Source organism: Pogoniulus pusillus, chromosome 12 (assembly GCF_015220805.1).
Source record: "Pogoniulus pusillus isolate bPogPus1 chromosome 12, bPogPus1.pri, whole genome shotgun sequence".
NCBI lineage: Eukaryota > Metazoa > Chordata > Aves > Piciformes > Lybiidae > Pogoniulus > Pogoniulus pusillus.
In genome coordinates this window covers 16685177-16709867 of record NC_087275.1, presented here as the reverse complement: position 1 = coordinate 16709867, position 24691 = coordinate 16685177, and the positions used below count along the sequence as shown (strand labels likewise).

The window sequence follows — 24691 nt, the reverse complement described above, 5'->3', positions numbered from 1 at the left end:
TAGGTGGTCATGGACAAGCTGCACAAGCCTTACCATTGGCATACCTGGCCACAGAGCAGGGCCTGTCTAAAGTCATCACACAAAGCGAGGGCACCTGGCCTGAAGTGGCTGAAGTTCTTTTGGAAGTGGGTGGCTTTTTTTCCCCATTACTAAACTGTGGTAATGTATTTTTGCTGTTATACTACAGATCTGTACAAATCTCACTTTTCAAATCTGAAAACAATGCAAACAGTGCATTACAAAGACACTAAATTTCATGATTTCCCTGCTGCTGGGTCTATCACTTTGCTCCTACCTAGATGGTCCTTTTGTCAAAAATAACTCATCTGAAGATTCACTTAAGGAGTCTGACATATCAGTGGTCTTCAGTGCTTCTCAAGAATGCAACAGTACACAGTTAAACTTAAAAAAAAAAAACCAAACAGATGGGTTTATTCTTGCAAAATTTCATTTGCACAACAACCACAGTTCTCATCTGTGTCAAACAAATCACACAGCCTAAAACTGTATTGGGAGTTTCCACCTTGGTGGCCGCAGTCTGGGAAGCAGCACAACACCTCAAACAGATGAACACATTCAAGGACTTCTGCTTAAAGAGACCTTGTTTGTAAATAGAATTACATAACCAAATGTGGCTGAGGAAACAACACATTGACAGGAACTGAAATAGTCTTGTGAGAAACAATGGTGACTGATTTGTAATTATTCATTATACCTATTACAGATGCTTTGAAAAAAAGCCAACTCCACAGTACAAATGTTTTACTGTAGAAGGAGTAGATGTGATATAAATGAACAATACAAATTAATTCCATCTTCTCTGAAAACAAACAAAACCCCAAACCAAAACCTTTTTTCTTTCTGTTTTGCCAGACCTTTTACAGTGCCTTTGTAATTTTCAGGATCATAAGAATACAACAGACAATATGATACTTTTTTTGAAGAGAAAAAAAAAAGAAGGGAACTAACTGATACTACTTGTTTGGCAGCAAAAGGTGCACTAAAAAGTAAGATGCCCATCAGCAAGGAGTGGGAATTCTGCAATTCAAAGTATCAACACTGGAAAAAAAATCCTACAGCTATCTATTAATTTCAGCAGTTTAACCAACACGAAGTAGAAAGTACCCATCACACGCTCAGTAAAGGCTGATGGAATCTAAACTCCTTTTCAGCAGCTCGAAGACTGGAACAGGGCAATTCTGCACAAGCTCTTAACAAAGCTCAAGCCTTGGAGGAAAACCTGCCCCATGGAGGCAGCTTTGTCTTTTCCTCATGGGGTAAGGGTTGTCTTACCATGGCAGGAGCACTTACATGCAGCATTAGTAGCTTGCTATGAGCCTTGTGTAGGTGGAGTGGATGCATGCAGTGCAGGAGGGGCAGTGCAGGCCCCTCCATGCTGGCATGAAGGTTCAGGTGGTGCTGCAGAGGACATCCTGGAGAGAGTACATTTGTGCAAACCTAGGAGAGACTGTAAGATGCTGTGAGACAAGGCAAAAGGGAGCAAGAGCAGGGGCAGTAAGTGGACCAAGCACCTGCAGCAGTGCTTCAGTCGCAGACCCAATCTCCCCTCTTCTAGCAAGAACAGGTTTCACCACGAGGCCCTTCCCATGGAGCAGCCACTACAGCTGGGAAGGATTTCCCTTCCAATGCATCACCTGATATGCACCCAGACACGTTTTGGGAAGTGGGGCAGATATCCTGCTCTTCATCCAGTTCTTAACTCTGCCCCTATTTCTTTTTGCCCATGCCCCTGTGTGCCAGCTCTCTATTTTCGCTCAAGCTCACTGTAGTGGGCACAAGCTGTTGTCTGGAGGGGGTCTCAGAGGAAGCACCAGCTCCCTTTGCTTGCATGGCACATTAAGATTTCAGAACCTACCACAAAATCCAGGGTTAGTGATGCTTTTGCAGCTTTCCTAGCAGCACAGGAATTCAGCTACAGTCACAGCAGAGCCTTTGACAACTATATCAGGCAACTAGGCTAGTTTAATATATATTTTACTGCAGTTCTTTAGTCTTTTAAATTAGGTCCTAAATATATCCTCCTATGTACAGAAAAATAATTTCCCAAGGACAATCCTCTTATTTTAAAGTATTTAAATGAACAAAACTAGGTGCCTATAAACATGTCTCTGTTAGGTTTACTCAGTATTTGACAGTGACAACAGAGCTGTGGGTTCATATTATATACACAAATATTCACACAGATATAGAGAACCATGTATTTAACTATAGATACATTGCTATGCACATAGGACAAGAGTGCTGGGGCTAAACAAATGCTAGGATATGTGTGGAATGTTGGTACAGAGTAAACCCCTCAAGACTCAGGTGATTTAACCTAATTCTCAGCTTTTCTATGTTTCAAGGGGGTTTGACTGTTGGATTTGAATTAACTGGAGGACCACCATGGCAAGCAGAGTGCTATGGAACTAGACACCACTGTTGCAGTAGAAGTCTGGAGTTGTCACATATTAGTTTTGAAAGTGTATTCAATACCATTACAAAAAAGGCATTAGCCACAATGTTCCCCCCCGCCCCGACAACCCTACTCACATGTAACAAAAAGAGTGGTTTATTTTTAAAGGGTAAAAAAACTGCAAAATGAAGATTTAAAAAGTTCCCTCATAAAAACTCATCTTGAGAAAATATATAAGAATTAAGTGCATCTAGAAAAAAGTTCTGTAGTTGATTGGTTATTTGGCTTAGTGTCAGCTCAGTGACATGCTGTCTTTCAAGGTGCCCAAGTCACTTCGCCAGCTGTGTGCAACCTCAGGGCTTTACAGACTGGTTTTCCACCAGTGCTACACTTGGCAAAGTACTTGGCATTGCTGAGGCCAAGGTCAGCCTGACAGATTTGTATTTTACAGCACTTCCCAAATGTGCTGCAGTTTCTGAGCATTAAGAATTATGATTCGTCCAATAAATATGACTCTGGTGACTTCAGTGGCTAAAACCAGTTTGGGGATGATAAGGAAGAAAACAGATCCAGCTGCAGAGACTCTAAACTACTTTTGTATTTTATAACTACTCCTGTATTTTGTTTTCTAATCTTGACTTCTCATTTGATGCTCTATTGAATCTTGCAAAACTTGAACCAACTTCATAATGTAGACTCTACCTTATCAAAGCCTTTTGAACTCCTCCATGCATCCCCAGCAAAGCAGGCAGCTACTCAGGTGGCTTCATGGTATCTTTGTGCTGAATTGGAGCACAAATTAAAGTTAAGCATCTGCTGAAGTGCTTTGCTGAGCCAGGGGCTGTGGGGTCAGGGCACAATGAGCTGTGAGGGAAAAGCCTAGAAAAGAGTCCTGAAAACAGCACTGTTTCACACAGCTGAGCTTTGGGAGCTGGGCTTAGAGGGAAGGAGTGATGCTTACCAAAGACTTCATCACAGGACAGAAGCACCACTTTATTTACCAGACTTGCACAGAAGAAACACCTAGTGAGACTGCAACAGAGCATGGCAGTGAGATGAGGTGCAAAGCATGTTGCCATTCATTTGTGCAACACGGACGGGGTTTGGGTTGGAGGGAACCAACAGGCTCAGCAGGCAGGGAAAATCTCTAGGCATGAGGAGGGTGTCTAGGTGATGGAACATGAGCCTCAACCCTAATCACATGAACCACAGGCAATGGGCTCACAGCAACGGCAGCAGGAGCTCACAGCCTGGCACTGCTGGGAAGGATAACACAGGTGAGTGCTCAAGTGGCAGGCTGGAGCCCTGAAAGGGGGAGCTAACCTGTGCTGGATACAATGACCTCCAGTCATATCTGACCAAGTACAGAGGCCAATGACCTCAGGTGGTCAAGCTTTTCTGAAGGGCTGCCTCCTGTCCACAGGGAGAAAGCTCTCTTGTGGCAGCTTGACAAGATGAGGCTGACTCTCACTGCAATTAAAATGATGGCGAGGTCCTAAAAGGGGAGGGATTCAAGTGAAAGGACAGCCAGCCATCCTGATGATCCTAGCCTGCAATTGTATGAGGTATTTGCTGGCTAGGGGAACAAGTCCTTTGAAAGACAGAAACTGGCATATTGATGCTGGTGCAAGTGATTCCTTGCATGGAAGGGCATGTACTCATGTTCCTCCTGGATGGTCATGAGTGGCACCAGGAAAGAAAAGAGCCTGACTCAATGTTTATGAGCCTATGAAGTCCTTGTGAAAGCATCTTGAAATAACACAGTGGCTAAGCCCCTCAGAGGCATATCTCAGAAAATCATTTCCAGAAAGAGAAGTGTTAAGAGCTGTTACAAATGCTTTATATACTGAAGGTATTACCAATGTGTTACCAAAAACGTCCAGTCCTACAGAAAAGTGCATGCAAACTCCTGCACACATACAAAGCTGCGCTAAAACCAGTGCAGCTCTCCCCAGGCGGAGGGCAAACACATAGTGTGTCATTAATCACTGGTGTTGCATTATGAATGCTTGAGGTCCTGGATAACAGAAGTTCAGCTTTGAGATTGTAGGTCTCATTTTAAAAGAACTACACACACCATCTCTAGGGAAAACATAAAAAATTCCTTCCTTTCCCCTCTTTGCTATCCTGTCCCATCTGCAGCCACAACAACATTAACATTCTGCCAGTTCTCAGCTACCAGCATCTTTCAAAAGTAATTCTAATAACTTCTAGAAGTGGCACTGAGTTCTACCACAAGACTTGCAGCCAAGGAAGTGCTAGAGAGAAACACTATTCTCCTTATAAAAATCAATGTACCTCGGGGAAAAATGTGATACTCTGAATTACAGCTTGGGACACAACCTCCCGGTGGACCTTTTTCCATTGCACATTTTCTCACAGCTACAGAGTTTGCTCTCTCTTCTTCTAGGACTTTTTTTCTCCCAGTTCATCCAAAGCAAGACCACCATTTCAACTGAAGGCAGAGAAAGCATTAAAAAGTAAGTCACAGCACTATTTTGAGAGAGGCTTGACTGCCAGCCAATGAGTTGGATGCTGAAGAATGACTTCAAAGCAAAATGTCTTCTCCAAAATAGTAGAGTGTGCTAAAAGGTAGAAACAAAACCGCATCTTGGTGGCCAGTGCCACTGGCCCATGTACAAGTTCAGCCTCACCAGTGCTTTGGAGTTACTCTCACCATAGCAACTAAGAGACCTGGTATTCAGCCTTTCTGCAAAGATGAAGTTCACCAAAGCAAATGCAAAGACCCAGTCCCAGAACTCCACAATATACAGATTTACAACACGTGTGTTTTAGTGGGGATCCTCATCTGCACAAATCTGCTCTTTCAATCCAGAATTATTATCCAGGCTTTGATTCTTTTGCAGTGGTAGTTTTGCATAACATTAAGAAAAGCTTACACACATCTTGATGGGACTGGAAAGAGACCTGTGAGCCAACATGTGCTATTTGATGGAGACATTCAGAAATCAACAGTCAGCATCTGAAAAGCATGGTCTGCATAAATATGGGTACTCAATACCGGCAGCACAGACTAGCAGAGCTTGGCCCAGCAGCCAGCACATGGCACTGATGACAGCTTGACCTTCAGAGATTGTGGTAATGCCAGATGACTTTCCACATCTGAGAAGAGATACCTAACTTCCTAGGTACTACTGTGTGCCCCTCTCCGAAGCTCTTCAGAACACAGAGGTTAATTAAACAAGCCTAGGGCAGCTTGCAGTTTTCTCTGGGAAAGCACTAGTCAGAACACAGCCAGCGAGCCTCTTGTTTTCAGTAGAAGGCCTAAGCCTTTATACCATGATGTCCTGGATGAGCAGACCTGTGCAGCTGCAATGGGTAGAAAAGCAAAAACTTGCAGCCCACGCTGCAAGCTGTGGAGTTCACGCAAAGCAATGCACAAGACTGCAACATTCCTGAACAGGGAACACCAGGCAGGAGTCACAGGGTTTCCAAGAACCTTTGGCTAACCCTGGCAAAAAGGAGTTCCATCTGGGAAGCACTGGGAACAGTGCCAATATGCTACAGAGCACTGAGGGTGAGCAAGCAAAAAAAATAGTGACATCCTGATGCAAAGTCGACAGGCTCCAAGAGCACACCTACATTCCGCCCTTACTGCACAAGGATTAGGACAAGCTTTCTCTTCAGGATTAAAGCAGTGATGAGGGAGGGATTCATTAGGTATCTATGAGCGAAACTACAGCCTTTCATCATCCATCATCACATTCGAGTAACTCCTATTGACATTAGTGGGAGTTAAACACTGCTGTGCATAGAGGGTAGGTGGGAAAACACAAGTGATGGTGCTGCTATGGCTCCCCAGAATGGTGCAGTTGTACATGCCCATGACAAGGGTCACAAACTGAGAGAAGCCCCTGCAGCTTTGAACACCAGTTGAGTCTCAGAGGAAGGAACAGCCCTTTGAGGCTCCTTTTGAAAACCCAGGATTTTGAAAATCCAGGATTTCTGCATCACAACCATGGTCATTTTTTTACTTTTTTTTTTTGTCCTGTTTGTCTATTTAGTTGTTGCTGTAATTCATGCTGGTGAAATGATACCATTAAAAAAGTGATGCTACTTTTTAACTGCTGAGATGAGTGTCCACCGTATTTACAGCTACTGAGTAAAATTAGGACAGCAGTAAAAGGTTAGACAATGACATTTAATGTTACTCCATTAATAGATTTTATCACTTTTTTTTTTCCTTTTTATCCTACCACAACAATGTGTATTTCCATATACATTATATTTAATAAAATGTATTGATATGGAATTAGGAAAGCATGGGTTTAGTACTATTTACATATTTTAATTGAAACCATTTTCTTAACAACATTGAAAAATAGAAACTTAAAGTTCTCTTAATTGTGTTTTCAGCCAGTTAGTGGTAAACAAATGCATGCCTAGGAAGTTACACTCCCTCTAAAATGTGGTCAGTTGAAAGTTTATAACTAAAGTGTGTATTCTCTGTTTTGTTTCAAAAAATACATAAGTATGTCTGTCATTTCTGATACAAAATTCTACACTATCTTCAATAAATAAATAATAAAGCGATTCTGAAAAGTATGAAATGTAAACTTTGTTGTCCCTCCAACATACATTTCCCCTCCCTCTCCCCCCTCCCCCCCTCCCATTGCTTGAAACATTACAGTGGTCTTTTAGGGAATTATAATACACAGACACTTCCCAGCACAGTTTACACTTATTACCAGACTGTACCTACCTATCCGTTAAGAATATATCCTAATTTCCTAATGGAAATCAATAAGACTCTGTAGTGCTAGAGAACACCACCTACACAGGAAAGGTGAAAACCAGTACTGAAAGGACATGCAAGGAACACCAAAACCTAACAACAGGCTCCACGAGAACGTCCACATGCTAATGAACAGGCTGACACCTCCCATTCGGAAATACAGTCCTTACAAAAATACCAGTGTATGCATGATAGGTCATGAACAGAACAAACCCAAGCAGAACAACAAGGAATTTTACTCCTGGGGGGTCTAATCTCTCTTCAGCCCAGACTCAGCAAATCACTTACACATGTGCTTAAAGGAAACAAGACGTAAGTGCACACTTAGAGCTGGGTGCTTGGCCAGACAAGGAAAGCCTGCTGGATATGGGCCTATACGTGTGTATTTGTAGAGATCAACGGATATACAAGCTCTGGCATTCTCCCAGATGACAAGGCTTTTACTTTTGGGTTACTCACTCTGCACCATCACAAGCACTCTGTCTCTGGTTGTGTCCACCGCACCTGCGATCACCCTGGCTTGCCACAAGCACCTTGGTGAGCTACAGCGTGCTGCTGCCCTGGATTCAGTAACACGGTGTCAAGCACAGTTAAGCACAAAACAATTAAATAGCTGATCACCACTGATTGCAGAATTTAGCACTGTGATTTTTTTCCTCCTTCCTCGCTGCAGATGACAGATCATCCACCTGTGGTCACAGCCAAACAGCAGAAGTAAAGGTGTATCAAAGTGGAATACCACAACATAGAGCAGGGATCATCCTTCACTTACTGTTCAAACACCTACAGTCCTATAGAAAACAGCAGCTTCCAAAGGTACCAAGTGGGTGGACTCTTCTGGAGAGCAATTCATCTCTGTGCAGAAGGCTTGTATATAAGTGTATTTTCAGGGGTAACATGAGGCATGAAGTGGTATGCTAATAGAATCTTCTCTCTTTATAGATAATAGACTATTTAAGTTTTTTCAGTACAATTATGAAGATCTTCAAGGATCTTCTTACTGCGTAACTGCTCCTTCCATTCACATTACATTTACACACCACTGTGCTGAGCAACAGGCACAGAATTCCTCGAGGGGGAAAACCCTGCAGAAAGCCTCCAAAACACACCAGCACCACCTACTTCATGTAAATTAAAGAGTAGGGTGAGTGGAGCAAGCACAGCAACCTGTGTGGTTTGCCGGCCTTGCAGACTGGAGCACAGAGAACAACCAGGTTATTTCAGAAACCCAGGAAACTGACACCAAGGTCCACATAGAGAAATAGAGCAAAATCTCCTCACTAAACTGAGATTCATTTTTCAGTGAGAATTATCAAGGCACAAAGGTGCTCCTGTTTGCTTTGATAACCCTCTTAACGTGTGAAGGGCAAGCAGTAGTTTCTTACCACACCAGTAAGGATTTTGCGACAGCTTCTGCAGACACCTATTGCAGTCAGCTCAGACTGAAATAAAATGTTGGTCCCTTTCCTTCTAAGGCTCATCAAACAACTGCAGATCTAGTCGGACGACTATCTCCCCTGTTGGAACTTCATGCAGAAGGAGACACTTTGTAACTGGTCCCTTTGAACCCTGATCCTTCTTAATGTCTGCCACACGGATCTCTGTTCTGCCCAAAAAGTCTGAAATGCAAAAAGACAGCATGCTCAGTAAGTGACACGACTCTTCAGCATTGCAAAAAACTCCTAATTTGCAGAAGGAACTAAGCTTCCATCTACACATGACACAAAGGAGAAAACAAGTCTTCAGTCCAACCGTATTTTTGCAGCTGAAGATGGACAAAGGCTACCAATCTGCACAGAAGAGGATTTTAGCTAGACCACACTAGAAAACAGCAGCATTAGAAGTAAACTGTCCCATAAGCAGAAAAACCCACTGAGTAAATTCACAGCTGTCTTGTTTCAGTAGCTTATTTATCTTATGATAGGTTAAAAAAAAAGGCCAAAGGCTGCTACATAGGCCAACTAGAGTGTGGATCCCTCTGGAGATGATAGAGCCAGGCTGTGCATCACACAGGCAGCTAAGGTCTGTGAGCAAACTGGCACTGGCCACAGGAATGACAGTCCTGAGAGACTGACTCCAAAATACACTCTTAAATGCTCTACATTTTTACCCCAAGCTATGAAATGAGTTAGGCATATTACAGGAACTTGAAGACATTTCCTCCTGCATTAATCTGTCCATATGCAACCAGCACTCAGCTTTTTAAAGACTTAGCAGAACTGCAAGCCACACTTGAGTTGTCAAGCTGCACAATAAAGGAAACTCCCACAAAACCAGAGAGTGCTTGACTCTTTTTCTGCTGATTCTCCAGTGGAGAGCAAGGGTGAGCAGGCTCCCAATATGTAAAGGAATTCATTACTGGAGTTGGAACTCGATGATCTTTAAAGGTCCCTTTCAATTCAAATAATTTTCTTAATTCTGGGATCGATCCGGGCAGGCATGCACCTCTTCAACGTGGGAGAGTTGAAAACACCCTTGGAAGGGTGGCAGCTTGCTACTTACCGTCTGGGGAGAACTGATCCCTCTCGAACACTGTAATGCAAAGCACGTCCTGCTCGAGGTCTTTGATAAAAAACTGGCAGTTGGAGTTCCACTTCGGGTTAAGGGTGTCCTGTATTGTCTTGGTAATGTGGCACTGAGAGCCCATAGTCACTTCACAGTATGGGTTACTCTTTCCTGGGAAGATGGAAACAAACAGAAAAGAGCCTGATCTTCCTCCTAAATTACGTTTTACTCCTACAGCAAACATGCAAGGGGAAAACCGTGGCCTCACTGCCATTATAATGAACAGGGACACGGTTCTACAAGGTGTAGAAGGTAAAAATGCACCTTTTAGTCTTCATGTTAGGATTTTGTGGCTTTTGATGTCTTACTACATGACTCAGATGTTGGAAACTAGGTTTGTCCAAAACAACTGCTTAATATGGGGCAGCTGCATGACTGCTACTGAACTGAACAAAATCACTTTTGTTTAGTTGAAGTTCATTAAAACTTTATAAAAACTTATTCTAGACAAAATCTCCTTCAAAGGTGGTCTGACAAACAGGAATGTCTTCTTCAGACAGCATGTTATGAAAAAACCAAGGCACTTACCATGGGACCGACAAGGTTTTAGTTCAATGCCTTCAACAATATTCACCATCAGCCTCCCAATGCCTGTTGCTCTTTGCGAGCGAACTGTAGTGAAACAGAGTAGAGAGAAAAAAACATTAGCAACTTTCCTGCCCGTGGGCTTGTACACACTTTACACAAAAGATGAGAACCTTGCACCCCATGCTGTACCTAAGTAGGCCTTTTCCCTCTTCTTCTTTTCAGTCTCTATGTAAAGTTCTGAAGCAGCTTTGATCTTCTGAACCCAGGCAGTCCTTCAGAAGGAAAGGAGAAAAAAAAATAAAGTTGCAAAATACCATTTCCATTTCCTCTCCCTGAAGTACAGCAGATGGAAACACAGCTCCTTCCTAGCCAAGACTCCAGGCCCATCAAAGGCTTTGCTTCACTGTCTGTCTGGAAGGGATCTTGCTGGAATTTATAGCACCCGCAAAAATTTGGCCATACCAAGCTGGCTGATCCCACCACACAAAGAAAGCTCAAGAGAAGCACAAGCAAAAGATATAGATAGCAGGCTTGCTTTCACCCAGCCCTTTGCTTTACTGTAATCAATTCACTTCTTGTAGCTCAGAAGGATTTTTACATGAAATCTTGGGGTCACTAAAAGTGGCCATCCTTCTGAGCCCCGAGATTCATGAAGCTCATCATCAAATGATGAATGATCGCAGCTTCCCATGGGCCCTTCTGGGAAACCATTTCACACTTAAGAGACTGAACAGAAAGATTAACAGAGAAACTGTGTGGACAAGGGGTACCAAAGGATCTCTTTGTGACATACAAGGGAGCCTGAGACCTCAGTCAAGGCAAAATGAGAGAACCAAGAAATTGTGGATTCATTTCTGACCCCAAATGAAGAGCTGCTGCTCCACAGAGCATTGTAGCTATTTAAACTGGTCTGGGTTTGAGCACACACCTGTATTCTGCACAGAAAGCTGCTCAAGAAAACTAAAAACTTAAGGACCATTCTGTCTTTCAGATGAGCCCTAAATGGTAAATAGCAGCTTCAGAAGCATACCAAGTCTTTGATAATAAAGCTCATTTAAGATTAAGTGGACAAATCAATTGCTCATTGATGCTAATGTTTTGTTTCTCTTGCTCTTAATTAAAAGCAAGTCCATGATGAAAACCTAGAGGGATCACAGAATGGATTATGTTGGAAGGGACCTCAAAGATCATCTAGTTCCAACCCCTTGCCATAGGCAAGGCCACCTCCCACAAGAACAGGTCACTCAAGGCCTCATCTAACCTGGCCTTGAACACCTCCAGGGAGGAAGCATCTACAACCTTCCTGGGCAACCTGCTCCAGTGTTTTGCCACCCTCACTGTAATGAACTTCTTCCTAACATCTAGTTTAAATCTTCCCTCTTCCAATTTAAACCCATTACTCCTCATCCTGTTGTTACAAGACTTCGTAAATAGTCCTCCCCAGCCTTCTTGTAGGCCCCTTTCAGATACTGGAAGGCCACTACAAGGTCTCCTCTTACCTAAATGCTGCATTTATTTAGTAAGCAATTCTGGCATCAAAGAAATTCAAAGGCTGTCTCCCACCTACGTAAGGGCATTTGACTAAAATGCCCAGATTTGGATACCAACTCCTGTGGGTTCTCTCTGTAGAGTGGAGGGAGGCAGGCACCATCAGATGGTGTTCAGTATGTGAACATCTGGCTCCTTCCACTGATAGTTCAGCATAGCATGCTTAAACACCACAGGAATTCCTCCAGCAAGGCAGGATGAATGTGGTACAGAGTTTAGAGATTTATGCCTACAGCTGTGAACGCTTTGATGCAGAAAAGATGATTACTGCTATAGTCTGATTTGTGTCTCAAGTTTAAAAGTGTCAATTTTCATCATCTAACCACCATACCTGTTCAGTCTGTGGCACACAGGGCAGACAGCACCCCAAAGGGGATCCATAAAAAGTGTGACCTTTTGCAAGAAAAGCGACGTGTTTAACTCACAAGGAGTAATGCTGTCTGGCAGGCAAAACGTTGCAGCAAAGACGTTCTATACATTTTTATGCACAAAGTTTGAGGGGCCATGCATTTGCAAGTTGACATAACATGATGTCTATGCTATGTGGGGGAGGTGTTGCTGCACTTTCAGCTTGCCTTTGTTTTAAACAAAAGTTATCTTTCAAGACCTTACATTTTTGTAGAGAACCCTTTTGAGTATATATTGGTGTAATCCTGTCTCCATAAGCTTGCTGGAAATAAAGATCACCAGATGTGGTTTTGAGGTTGCCCTTTTTTGACTGTTTTGTTCTGAAGTGAACTGAATTAAAACTAACTAGGCTTAGTTTGGTAGTTCTTTAGAAGCTTCTGGTCCAACTTCAAGTTCTCCTCAAGATCATTCAACGTGCACTCATACAAATGATCCCCTCAAGATCACTCAACGTGCACTCATATCTTGGTGATACTGATACTGTGATACTGTAAATGCTTGCACTAGCACAAAGAAACAGGTGTTAACAGAAGGCAGCAGGACTACATCTTTTATCTTCCTTATGCCAATATAAAATGTGAAACACGTATCAGGCCTCCTAGCCATTTCAACATTGATTTTAGCAGAATTCAGAAAGATCATTATTACTTTCCCCTTTTCATGTATTATTACCATATTCTCAAGCAGAAGGAATTCTCCAGTCAGACTGCTTGGAGAGTTGCTCTGCACGTGTACATCACGTTCAAACTCAGTACTAACACGGCTTATGCAGGTACTTACCTTTCATTAATGCTTTCAGCCCGGAGTGTATAGACTCTATCAATGTGGGAGATATGGAAGATGGGCTCATCTCCAGAAGGGTCTGTGGGTAATTTCACTAGTACCTCGTTTAGAAAAATGGGCTGTAAAACATTAGGCAAAGCTGGAGCTCTACTGCACAATAATTGAACAGATGCATGCAACAGAGAGCAACTTAAAACAGCTTTATCTTGTGCCTCTAGTATCTTTCCCCTTCTGCCTGCCTCCAATCTTTCTTCAAGCATGTCTTTTTAAAAATGCTCTTAATTTCAAAGATAAAGGTGCCTCCAGAGTCTGGGAACACTTCTAAAGTAAGCAAGCAGCCTCATAACGCAATCTCTCCTTTCCCACAAAGAGGAGGCAAAACCACTCTCCCCCATCCCTCCCTGACACATGTGACCTCTTGCTGAAGAGGTTGTTTTAACAAAACTTCAGAAGCATCCTTTCTCACCTCACTACAGCAACCAACCAGCTTTCCTGCCATCAGTCCCCAGCATGCTCAGCACGTGCCAAAGCTTTCAAACATCTCCTACATAAAGGCTATTGCTCACACACCCAGTATGGGAGCTGCTGCCGTCTGTATGTGCTGTTAACGTATAAAGCATCTGAGCCACCATTTAAGGGTGGTACTTACAGTTTTGTACATTTTGTATTGCAGATTAGACTTGGGGCTGAAGACCTTGTCTGTGCCAGAAGAGCCAAGAGGTTTTATGATCTGAGTCAGGAGGAGGAAATCGTTGAACAGAAAGCCATACAATTCCTTGTTACTCTTGGCTTTGTAGAGTTTCCCACTGTGCAGGAACTTGCGCGGTCCCAAGCAGTTTGTAACAGAATTAAACACAAGTTGCTGCGAAAAGTAGAAGAAGAAGAACAACGCAGTGTATAAAGTGAAACAATCGGGGCTCCCCTGAAAGAGATCAAATACAGTTTTGAGTCCTGGCATTGCTTTCAATTTGTGTCACAGGGATGAGGAGCAATGTCTCTGCCTTCCGCATGATAAGCAGTGGGAGTCACAGGAAGGCTACGTGAAAATTAACTTTAAGGCAGCACATCAGCTCTGCAGGGCATGGGCTGGGCAGTCAGAGATAAGCCAAAAGCATTTGTGCCACCTTTTGAGTTTCTCTGCCACATGCATGCATTTCTGTGTATGGAACTGAGCCGATGATGACTTGTCCTGGATTAGCAGGAGCTACGATAAAGGCCTCTCCAAGTGCTGAGCTTTCTTAACAAGGGCTCTTGTGTACCCACAATACCAAGAGTTAGAAGACAGCTGGCTGGAAAGGGCAGAATTTAAGACTTATCTGGAAGTTTTTACCAGGTGAATAGAGGCTTGCCCTTTCCTCAAATGTAGTCTTCAGGGCTATTCTCACTAGGTGATGACACAGTTCTTGCCATCCTAGTTGGCCAGGCAGCCAGATTTGGAGTGACTCCTTTGACAGATTAGACACATCTGAGAGAGAAAACCAGGGGAAGGCTGGCTTGTTCTTTGCCACAGATTCAAGACTGATGTTACTGGCATGACTGCATCAGCACACAGCCAGCTGGTGTTTCAGGTAATACTTTTGGTGTTTTAGGGCCAGATGTCATGTATGGAAGATAAACACAGCTGTCTTCCTTCCAGTTGTTGTAAGACAGCTGAATATGTCTCTGACCCTTCTGACATTGTCATGCGAGTCTTTCCCCTGAAAGATTTCAGATGATAAAATGTATTTTCTTCCAGTTATAAACCAACTAATGCTTATTAGCTTTTATCTTCTAGAACTGAAAACTCAATGCATACTTTTAATATCTATTATGATCTGCCTGCCTTCATCAGTAATAGAGAAGAGAGGCCATCAAAATACCCTCCATCCTTTTGCAGGACACACCAATACAATATTTTCACTATAGTTTCAGTAGAGAAACTTAGCATGTTACCTTAAGAAATAATATGCAATGAGAGGCTGCAATTCTCTTTTGTAAAGTCTTGAGAGAGACTTGATCAGTGTTCTTGAGTTTTCAAAATGTACGTAAACATTTCCTGTGATGAGATTTAAAGCACTCCAGGATGGTCAGGTATAGCTTCAGGATGAGATACAGTAGCACAATAACCACTGCATTATTAAGAGCTATGAAATCAGAAAGTTGTGGTTGAAAATTGCAGCATTCAACCTGGTACTAATCCAGAGCCAGGCAACAAAGGCAGCATTTATCATACAGAAAGCAATACCATAAGCAGTGAGAAGGATCATGTGCAGGGGTGAAAAGAATCATGTGCAGGGGTGAAAAGGAGCCAAGGACAGATGAAAACAAAAGATTGAAGATTATATGACTTGGCTAATTACAGTGTTTGTCCTCTGATGCAGTGCCATAAATGAGCTATGGTTTCTTCCCAACTGGTGGAGAGGTGTGCCCACCTATGTGTTACTCTAGAGAGCACTTTGTTTACCTCTGACAGGCCTTCACACTGAACATGAGCCTGGATCCACTCCAGCCTATCCGAATTTTCCTTCTCCCGCACGCCTTCATTTACTTGAGAACATAATTCTTCTGCTTTCTCGAGAGCATGCTTCAAGTGACTGTGGTCAGGGTGGTTTTCAGGGGTGTTTTCTATTATCTACAGATAAATAAAACACATTAGCCTCTTCTGGTGTCTGTAGTTAAAATGTAATCATATTGTCAGCTCTATACTTCTGTTTTATTTCTTTGTTTTCATCAGAGCCAGACAGTAAGTTTCAAATTTATTTCCCTCCTTGACAAGAATGAAAAATAGGAGACAAACTGTCTGTTTGTGGACAGCTGAAATGAATGCCTGCAGAACCTTCGCATCAGTACACCACTCACTCTTCTGATGCAAGTGTGTAAATTCCAGCCACATACAGAAACACTTTCAAAACTGTTTTAAGGAATCTTTTAAATGCCAACATCCAGCTTTTGCAATAGATAAAGGTAATCATTTCCTGCAAAAATCTTGGGCCAAGTTCAATATCGTTACTCAGAACGGTTTTAGACAACAGATGAGTGTCAGGAAAGGGTTGTAAGCTACCCAGCAATATAAACTGTGTGGTAATGTAATTTGCAACAACTTGGCATTCAGGTTTGCACAATGAATGCCATTTGCCAGACTATGGGTGGACAGCGTGGAAAAGGCAAAGATGAGCATAAGATTGGCCTACTGCTCCTGTTATCTTAACATGAGAGTTTCCATTCAGCATTTACTGCCTTCTGGGATTTTGTGTGCTCGTTATACCACTGTTTCTAATGGAAACATCAGGTTACTCTGCTGAAGCCAAATAAGTTACCACATTTTCTCTAGCCTGATCAAACAGAAAAGGATACCCCACATTCCCTAGCATGGCAATGACACAAACAGGGAAAACTACCCTGTAATTAAGTTATAAGCAAAGCAGCACCAAAAAAAATCATCTGTGCAAACAAACGTACGTTTTTAATGATTAGTGGGTATCTGGTTACCCGCTGCATAGGCTTTAGTAGAAAACTTGAGAGTGGCATTCCTTTACAGCGAGGATCCATTGCTAACCTCTGAAACATTAGAGAGGTAAAATGGTGTTAGTCAGTTGGTTTTAAACCCTGCAAAATTAGCCCCTTCAAGAAAGGAAAAGGTAAGGCAACAAACGACAACCAGGCTTCCATTAAATCTGTTCTGAGATCACAGTGTCAGTGCAGTAGAACCGTTCGTTGCTTTTTACAACACATTCTCCACCTGCCTTGTCTGTGCAAGAGAAGGGCATCTTCATACTGCCCCAGCATCTTACAGTAAAATCAGTTTAGCAAACAAAGCACTCTATGGCTCTGTAGGTGTTTGATAAAACCTATTCCTTCAGTGAGTGCTTCAGTCAGAAGACCTCATTCTAGCCCAATAGAGAGCATTGTGGAGACTGGTCTGTGAATCAGAAAACCTATGAGCTCACTTCAGTGAGCACAAAATTCATGGTGCTTGCTTATTCTCTTACTTTAACAAACTCCTTGAACTCAGGGACTTCATCTGTCTTCTGCTGGATGAGTGCTGCCCCATTGAGCTGGCAGCTACAGAACCGAATGTAAGGCTGCATGTGTGGCAGCTGAGCTGTCAGTATGTCACCAATCATTTTCACTGGCATCTTCTCTCCAGACATCTTCTTACGCACACGCAAAGCCCTAGATGTGAAAAGATCATGAGTGTTTTATAGGTAGACCACTAAAGAATGATTCTTCATTTAAGAAATTAATTGCTTGATTCTGAATCATCATTGAAACAGAGTTCCCTGAATAACAGATCAGCCAGAAGGTTTACTGCGTACTGTAAGCACACAATAATCAACACTGCACTCTCAGCCAACATTTTCCCCTACTATGCTAACCAAATTGTTATCTATCACTAACTTATGGCAATGCCAGATCAGATTCAATAGAAAAAAAGAATGTAATTTCCTTTTCTATTAGTTTAGACAGTAACAGATATGCTAGTGAATGAGGTATAAAAATCTTACCACTGTTTTAAGCTCAAAGCTACTTATAGCTCTCAACCTGGCTTCCTAAGGAAAGGAGGTTTACTGTTATTGAACTGTGTGCATTTGTCCTATCATTGCCATAACTTTTCATCTTGCATCCATTTCCAAATACATTTTTCAAAAGAGCAGAACCCTGGAAGTTATAAAATCCCTCTTAGTTCAACAAAAATTAGCAGCTCAGTTTTTAACAAAGGAATTTCATTAATCCTCTTGCTCTTGAAGGTACAGGTTTAACTCAGTCCTCACTTAGTTTCTCTAGCAATGAGCAGACAAGCAACCTGCATGAGTGTGTTTCCAAACCAGCCACAGCATTTACCGTGTCTTGTTGCAGCAGTAGGGTGGGTGAGAAAGATACAGCTAGGAAGGAACTGTATCCATCAGAGGCCATGGTGAATGAAGGGAGAAATAAGAGTACTTGCACTGTGTGCAGTTTTGAGGTAGCATTGGGTTGCACTAGTTGGAGACTTTGGAAGGGAGGGTGCAGGGTACTCTGGACACAAATCCATAGGAAATCAGGCTTTGTTTGGGCTGCTACTCACAAAACAGCTCATTCAGGTGCTATAAGCCTACAATAACTAATGAGATGCATCAGCTAACTTAGAATAAGGGAAGCAGAGCTTTTTGTGCCTTGTTTTGCATTCAAGAATAACAGGACTGGAACTGAGTATGGACTGTGGCATAGGAAGTAGAAGCCTACAACAGGATCATGAGTAGCCTTGGCAGGCGCTACTCTTCAGGAGTGCCTCCTGAAGCACAAGTACCCCAAGACCAAAGTAAGGGCAGATACTTAGCAAAAAATTGTTGTGTTTTTTTTTTCTCAACAGCAACAGTAAGTCATAGCAAATATTGCTAACATTTTGCTTTTTGCAACAAGGAAAAACGCATGGCACTTTGGCTTACCACCTGCATAACTGGCAAATATTTTTCCACAGCTAAAAGAAGCAGCAGTGGAGAGGCTTGGATTTTGTATTTCCTAAGTATGTGTACGGGAGGAAGAAAACCAAACTTACTTCAGTAGTTTTATATTGCACATAATGAGCTCCTTCCAATTAACAAAAATCATAGCAACTTCTTTTTCTGTTAGCAGCTCAGATTCCATTAGTGGTTTCTGGAAGATCTATAGATGCAGAAAATTAAGCCATTTAGAAAGTATATGGTAAGGATAATTAAAGTGTCTAAGACTGATGCTTATTCCCTTAGTCAGGAGATGAGAACACTTTACTTCAGAGTAGCACTTGGTACTCACTGGAACAGATTTCCAACATGTGCTGTGCTGCAGAGACTCATGCTATTCCCTGATAATACATTTGTGAGTGGTCTATGGCTTTAGAAGAGAATATTCTAAATTTTTTTTGGAGGTGTAACTATGACCTGTACAAACTGTGGAATTTTAATCAGAAGTCTCCTGCAAAATATCCCAGAGTTACTTGAATATCAAAACTGAAAATACGTTTTTCTTTGGACACTTTCACAGAAGCTCTGATTTATTTCATACTGTCTAAGATTTGTGTATCTTGGCTTCTGTTTAAAAAAAAACAAACAGCTTTTCTTCTCAGACAAAAGAATTGTCTGGATCTGTACCAATTCCCTTCCTTTCCATGTTTGAGATCCACTTTGGAACATTTAAAGACAAGCATAGTAAAGCAGTAACTGAGGGCCACCATAAATGTGGAAAATGAGCTTCAATTTTAAGAACTCATACATGGGGAATGAACATTCAAAATAAGGACCAAAAAGGGTTTATTAGAGTGACGCCTTAAACACCAGTGTTCTGGTGATGGCTTAACATTAGTTGCACCCACACGCCCACACACACATTATATCTGTATATCTATAGCTATTTAGAGATAGAAAAATCAATATAGATAATCCCTGGGGAGTCAAACATTACAGTGATACAAAATGAGTTTGCACAGTGACATTACTGATTTACTTTGAGAAGGTAAGTGACTGAAACCTGCTCCTAACACTGCTGTGCTGTCTTACCTCTGTTACCAACTGCAGATCATTTACATAGTTCTCTTCTGTGACAATGAGCTCGTGGATGTATCCTTGTCTTTTTCTTTCTGTAGGCGTCAACATATCCAGGAGATGCAAGTCTGCACACCCTGGAAAACACAAAAGGATCCTAAACTTTACTTACAGTCATTTATTGATTCAGATCAATAGTGGTTGGACATGATGATCCCAAAGGTCTCTTCCAACTTTAACAGTTCTACGAGTCTCTAATTTGTAGCAGTTGTAATAAAGAGTTCAAGTAATGAACTGTCACTACTGCCTGTTCAGTTTGCTTGATCATTATGGACATGTAACGGCACAAAGCTAGCATTGCTTCATCTATTATTGTATTTAACCTGCTTGCCCCTTTATTTTTTTTATACAAGGCCATTTCTGAGTGCCAAATTTTCTCTTGTGGCAAAGCTTAAAACTCACCCTCACCACTACCTGCCCATTTCCAACCTCACCCTGAAGTTCACTTTTCTCTTTAGTTGTGTTATTCAACTGGAGCCACACTGTGAAACAGATCCCCAAATGGATAGCTGTTAACAAAAAAGGAGGCAAAAGCTTCATCTGATGCTACTAACAAAGAGAACATAAAGATATCCTAAAATGAAAACAATTAGGAAAGAGTGCTAGAGTAACCTTAATGCTCTGATGGGCATTTTGGAATTACATATAAGCTCTTGGCTTACTGATACTATCAATTCAAGGTTCACTTTATCCTTTTAGTCAAAGTCAGCATCCTAATCAAGCAGGTACTGGAGAGCTTACTTTCTTCTTCACGCTTCAATTAAAAATTGCTTTTACAGATTTGGAGGTCTGGAGCCAGAACACATGGAGGTCACTGGAAGACTTCTCTGAGGGATGGGTGTCAAGTGAATGGGGCCAATCTCTTTTTGGTAGCACACAGTAATAAGACAAGGAACAAGGGATACAAACTTGAACATAGACGGTTTCACCTCAACATGAGGAGAAACTTCACAGCAAGGGTGACACAGCACTGGAACAGGCTGCCCAGGGGAGTTGTGGAGTCTCCTTCTCTGGAGGCTTTCAAAACCTGCTTGGAAGCATTCCTATGTGGACTACCCTAGGCAATCCTGCTTTTGGCAGGGAGGTTGGACTTGATCTCTAGAGGTCCCTTCCAATCTCTAACATTCTGTGATCTCACTAATTTATAGGCAAAGCCAAATCAGTTAATTATTGTTCTCCTTTAAAAGCACAGGAAATTTTGTAACTGAAAACTCATCTTCCATTAGTTTTGTCCTTTAACTTTTGCAAACCACCTCCCTTATGTTTATCCTGTGCTGATGCCAGACTTTTGTATAAATTCTAGACCCTCAGTTTTTATTAAATCCAATTAAATTATCCTGGCAAGTAGAATATTTTCTTCCAGATTCACATGTTAAATATTTCTGTGAGTTTTCTGCACAAAGTAAAATGGATTTCACAAAGCAAAGGTGATTTCAAACATCGAAAGGTTGAAAACATTTTGTTTTAAAAATGCACTACTTGCAACCTTTCATATATGATCAAAGTGCTTCAACTTAATTCCTTTCCCCCATCCCTCAATGAAGTATGGGCACATTCAGTATACTCCCCACTGAAGCAATTTTTCCTTATGGAAGAAGCTGTGACTGAAAAATTGTTCCAAGATGACCTTCAGTTTATGGTGTTTTAAATGGCTGAGGCTTTTTTCACATGTTCTTCACCAGTATCAGCAATGACCTACCGAGATTTGATGGAGATGTTTTCAGATCAGATGCTTACATAAGCCTTCACAAAGTAAACCATTACTGCTCCTGATCACATCTCACACAACTCTTTTGGTTCTTTGCTTATAAATTTAATACTGCATCTTTAGCTTCCCAAATGTAACTCAGGAGCTGACTCTGCACTATGCCACTAGCAAGGTCCACATGCAGCACCATTATGTTTTGAATGGACTGCCTTCAACTGCTGTTTTAGCTAATCACAGAAAGAACCAGCTTGGAAAAGACCTTTGAGATCGAGACCAATCTATCACCTAACATCTTCTAATTAACTAAACCATGGCATGAAATGCCCCAATGCAGTCTCCTTTTAAACACCTCCAGGCATGGTGACACCACCACCTCTGCAGGCAGCCCATTCCAATGCCAATCATCCTTTCTGTGAAGAACTTGTTCCTAACACCCAGCCTAAACCTGTCCTGGCACAGCTTGTGACTGTGTCCTTTTGTTCTATCACTGGTTGCCTGGGAGAAGAGGACAATCCCTATCTGGCTACAACCTCCTTTCAGGTGCTCATGAAATGGCAGTGATAGATTTGACTTTTTAAAACAAACAAAAAAGGAAGAGAGGGGAGACAGTGGGGAGGCAGAGGGGAGACAGGAAGCAAGGAAAAGAAAAAGCAAGGAAAAGAAAAAGCAAGGAAAAGAAAAAGCAAGGAAAAGAAAAAGCAAGGAAAAGAAAAAGCAAGGAAAAGAAAAAGCAAGGAAAAGAAAAAGCAAGGAAAAGAAAAAGCAAGGAAAAGAAAAAGCAAGGAAAAGAAAAAGCAAGGAAAAGAAAAAGCAAGGAAAAGAAAAAGCAAGGAAAAGAAAAAGCAAGGAAAAGAAAAAGACAGGAAAAGAAAAAGCAAGGAAAAGAAAAAGCAAGGAAAAGAAAAAGACAGGAAAAGAAAAAGACAGGAAAAGAAAAAGACAGGAAAAGAAAAAGCAAGGAAAAGAAAAAGACAGGAAAAGAAAAAGACAAGGAAAAGAAAAAGCAAGGAAAAGAAAAAGACAGGAAAAGAAAAAGCAAGGAAAAGAAAAAGACAGGAAAAGAAAAAGCAAGGAAAAGAAAAAGACAGGAAAAGAAAAAGACAGGAAAAGAAAAAGACAGGAAAAGAAAAAGACAGGAAAAGAAAAAGACAGGAAAAGAAAAAGACAGGAAAAGAAAAAGACAGGAAAAGAAAAAGCAAGGAAAAGAAAAAGCAAGGAAAAGAAAAAGCAAGGAAAAGAAAAAGCAAGGAAAAGAAAAAGCAAGGAAAAGAAAAAGCAAGGAAAAGAAAAAGCAAGGAAAAGAAAAAGCAAGGAAAAGAAAAAGCAAGGAAAAGAAAAAGCAAGGAAAAGAAAAAGAAAGGAAAAGAAAAAGAAAGGAAAGGAAAAGCCAGTACATGCAGCACACAAGTAGTTTCTTCTATGATTAAAAAAGCTGAGAGGAGATGAGATTGGAAGCATAAGACTATTGACAGCACCCCACTGAGATATCTTTAAAAGATACAACTGAAAATTTTCTAGAAATGAAGTTTTGAGAACTATCCATTTTATGCCACAAGAGGCACATTCCAAAAGCCAAGTGCTGTGTTTCTCTTTAATAAATGGATGCTTTCAGAGTATTTTCTTAGCACGTAAACCAGAGGTCGAACAGACAGAACCAGCTCTCTCCATGCACTGTCAGCCTCATTAAAAGCAAGCCAAGTGTTTTTCTCTAGACACTGGGGAAGTTCACTCTTCAAAGATGCTGATGACCTTAGTTTGAAGTGTGGTTTCCAACCACCAACCTTTTAGAGGAAGCTTTTAACATTTTAAACTGAAATGTACTTTAGCAGTTAGCTTGACAGCCAGCCAACTGGGATGCAAATGAGATACTCTGAACTTCACCAAATGGTCTACTTTTGAACAGTAAATATTTGGGAAAATATCCTGCTTCAATCTGAGCAGAAGATGCAGGAGACAGTTTCCTGATGAGGGATTTTCTTCATGAGGTGCACGAGTACAAAGACTTTTCTTGTCTTTGTATTAAAAACACCAAAGAACCAGGTTGCTTTCCAAGTGGAAACGTCAGGCTGTTGGGCTCTAGCTACTTTTTCATGAACAATAAAGTACTGTGCAAAGTATTTTTATGAACATCTAAATTCCACTTGCAGCTGTGATAACAACATTCATGAATTCAATTCACTAAATGAGACTCCTGCTAGGGGCTGGAAAGCAACACCATATCAGACATTTCCACAGACAGATGGGAAAGCTCTCCTGTGGTTGAAGAGACCTTAGGTCAGCATAGATTTGGTTTAACTTAAAGCACACAGTCCCTCATTCCTATGGCCATTCAGGTACTAAAAGTCAGGCACTGGCACTTGTCTTTTCAGTTACTGAGTACCCCACTCTTTCATATTTTCTCTTCTGCTCTGAGAAGGTCAAGTATTAGATCTCAAAGGTGCCAAATTCGAGTCTTAGCTACAGTCCAGTACATGCAGAAAAGAATGGGGACATTACAATAGCTAACTTTGTATGCTCACAGTACTGTGCATACACAAATTTCTGTCCTTTAATGGAATAACCAGCACAACTCCAAGCAAAAGCATTTGCACACAATCATCAGACTGGTTACTCTCAACTTACAGAACTGATATTCAAATGCTGTAACTGGAAATTAGTGCTTTGACTTTCTATCACCATAGCACCTGTAGCATTGAGGGATTCTAGGAATGTAAACAATTATTTCAGATATCAAACCAAGTACTCAACATGCTGTTTCACCTTCTTACAAGCTCACTCTTGAAAAATCTAGGCCTTACAAGCTAACTACTAAGCTTAAAAGCAAGGCACGAGAGATGCTGCTTTTTCAGAAGGAAGATTTGCTGTGGAACTCGTTGACCTACATACATGGACTCAGCTTCTGATTTCTTCTAATTCAGGGAGATTTTCTAAACAAAGTAACTGCCAGATTCACTGTAAAGCTCCTGCTGGCCCAGTCCATAATGACAAAATCACAGTAGAGAGGAATCTATTATAAGGAACCCAAACCAGTAAAAATTATGTCAGTTTCCCATCAAACCCTTAAGCAGGGAATAAGAGCACACCATAATATTCCTTCACTCAAATGAATTGCAGCATTTCACCAAACAATCTTCTATCAACTGGCTTCACATTCAAATCATCAGTCACAAATATCTTGTGAGATGGACCATCCAACTGATAGACTACCTCAAGCTTTTGCTGAGGACAGCAGAGTCTGTTAATCAAATGTATCTCTTCATCTCAAGCTTCTGTAGTGCAACCCCCCAGTTCACAGCTATTTTCAGTGATTTCAGCATGTTTAGAATTTCTCAGCTAACCTAGTATCTCTGTTTACTGTTAGAGCAGAGTATTTCCCTCTGAGGTGGATAGAAGCAAGATCTAGAAACAAGTCTGGAAAATCCCAGCTGTAAAAAATGAAACAT

The 24691-nt window shown here is 41.4% G+C and overlaps 1 protein-coding gene across 7 annotated transcripts in view; it reads right to left on the bottom strand.

Annotated features, from left to right (window-relative positions):
• Window positions 1-403: 403 nt before the first annotated feature.
• Window positions 404-24691, bottom strand: part of ITSN1 (intersectin 1) — a 133762-nt gene continuing 109474 nt past the window's right edge. For 5 of the 7 annotated variants that reach the window (XM_064152466.1, XM_064152465.1, XM_064152471.1 and 2 more), the window contains 11 exons: window positions 19496-19617; window positions 18520-18626; window positions 16973-17156; window positions 16443-16541; window positions 15448-15615; window positions 13654-13926; window positions 13002-13123; window positions 10455-10537; window positions 10266-10349; window positions 9675-9848; window positions 404-8791 (listed from right to left, as the gene is read on the bottom strand). In XM_064152466.1, the coding sequence (XP_064008536.1) occupies window positions 8643-8791; window positions 9675-9848; window positions 10266-10349; window positions 10455-10537; window positions 13002-13123; window positions 13654-13926; window positions 15448-15615; window positions 16443-16541; window positions 16973-17156; window positions 18520-18626; window positions 19496-19617 (1565 nt within the window). In that variant the 3' untranslated portion in view covers window positions 404-8642. The remainder of the gene's footprint in view (window positions 8792-9674; window positions 9849-10265; window positions 10350-10454; window positions 10538-13001; window positions 13124-13653; window positions 13927-15447; window positions 15616-16442; window positions 16542-16972; window positions 17157-18519; window positions 18627-19495; window positions 19618-24691) is intronic. The other 2 variants (XM_064152468.1, XM_064152469.1) reach the window with 1 other exon arrangement.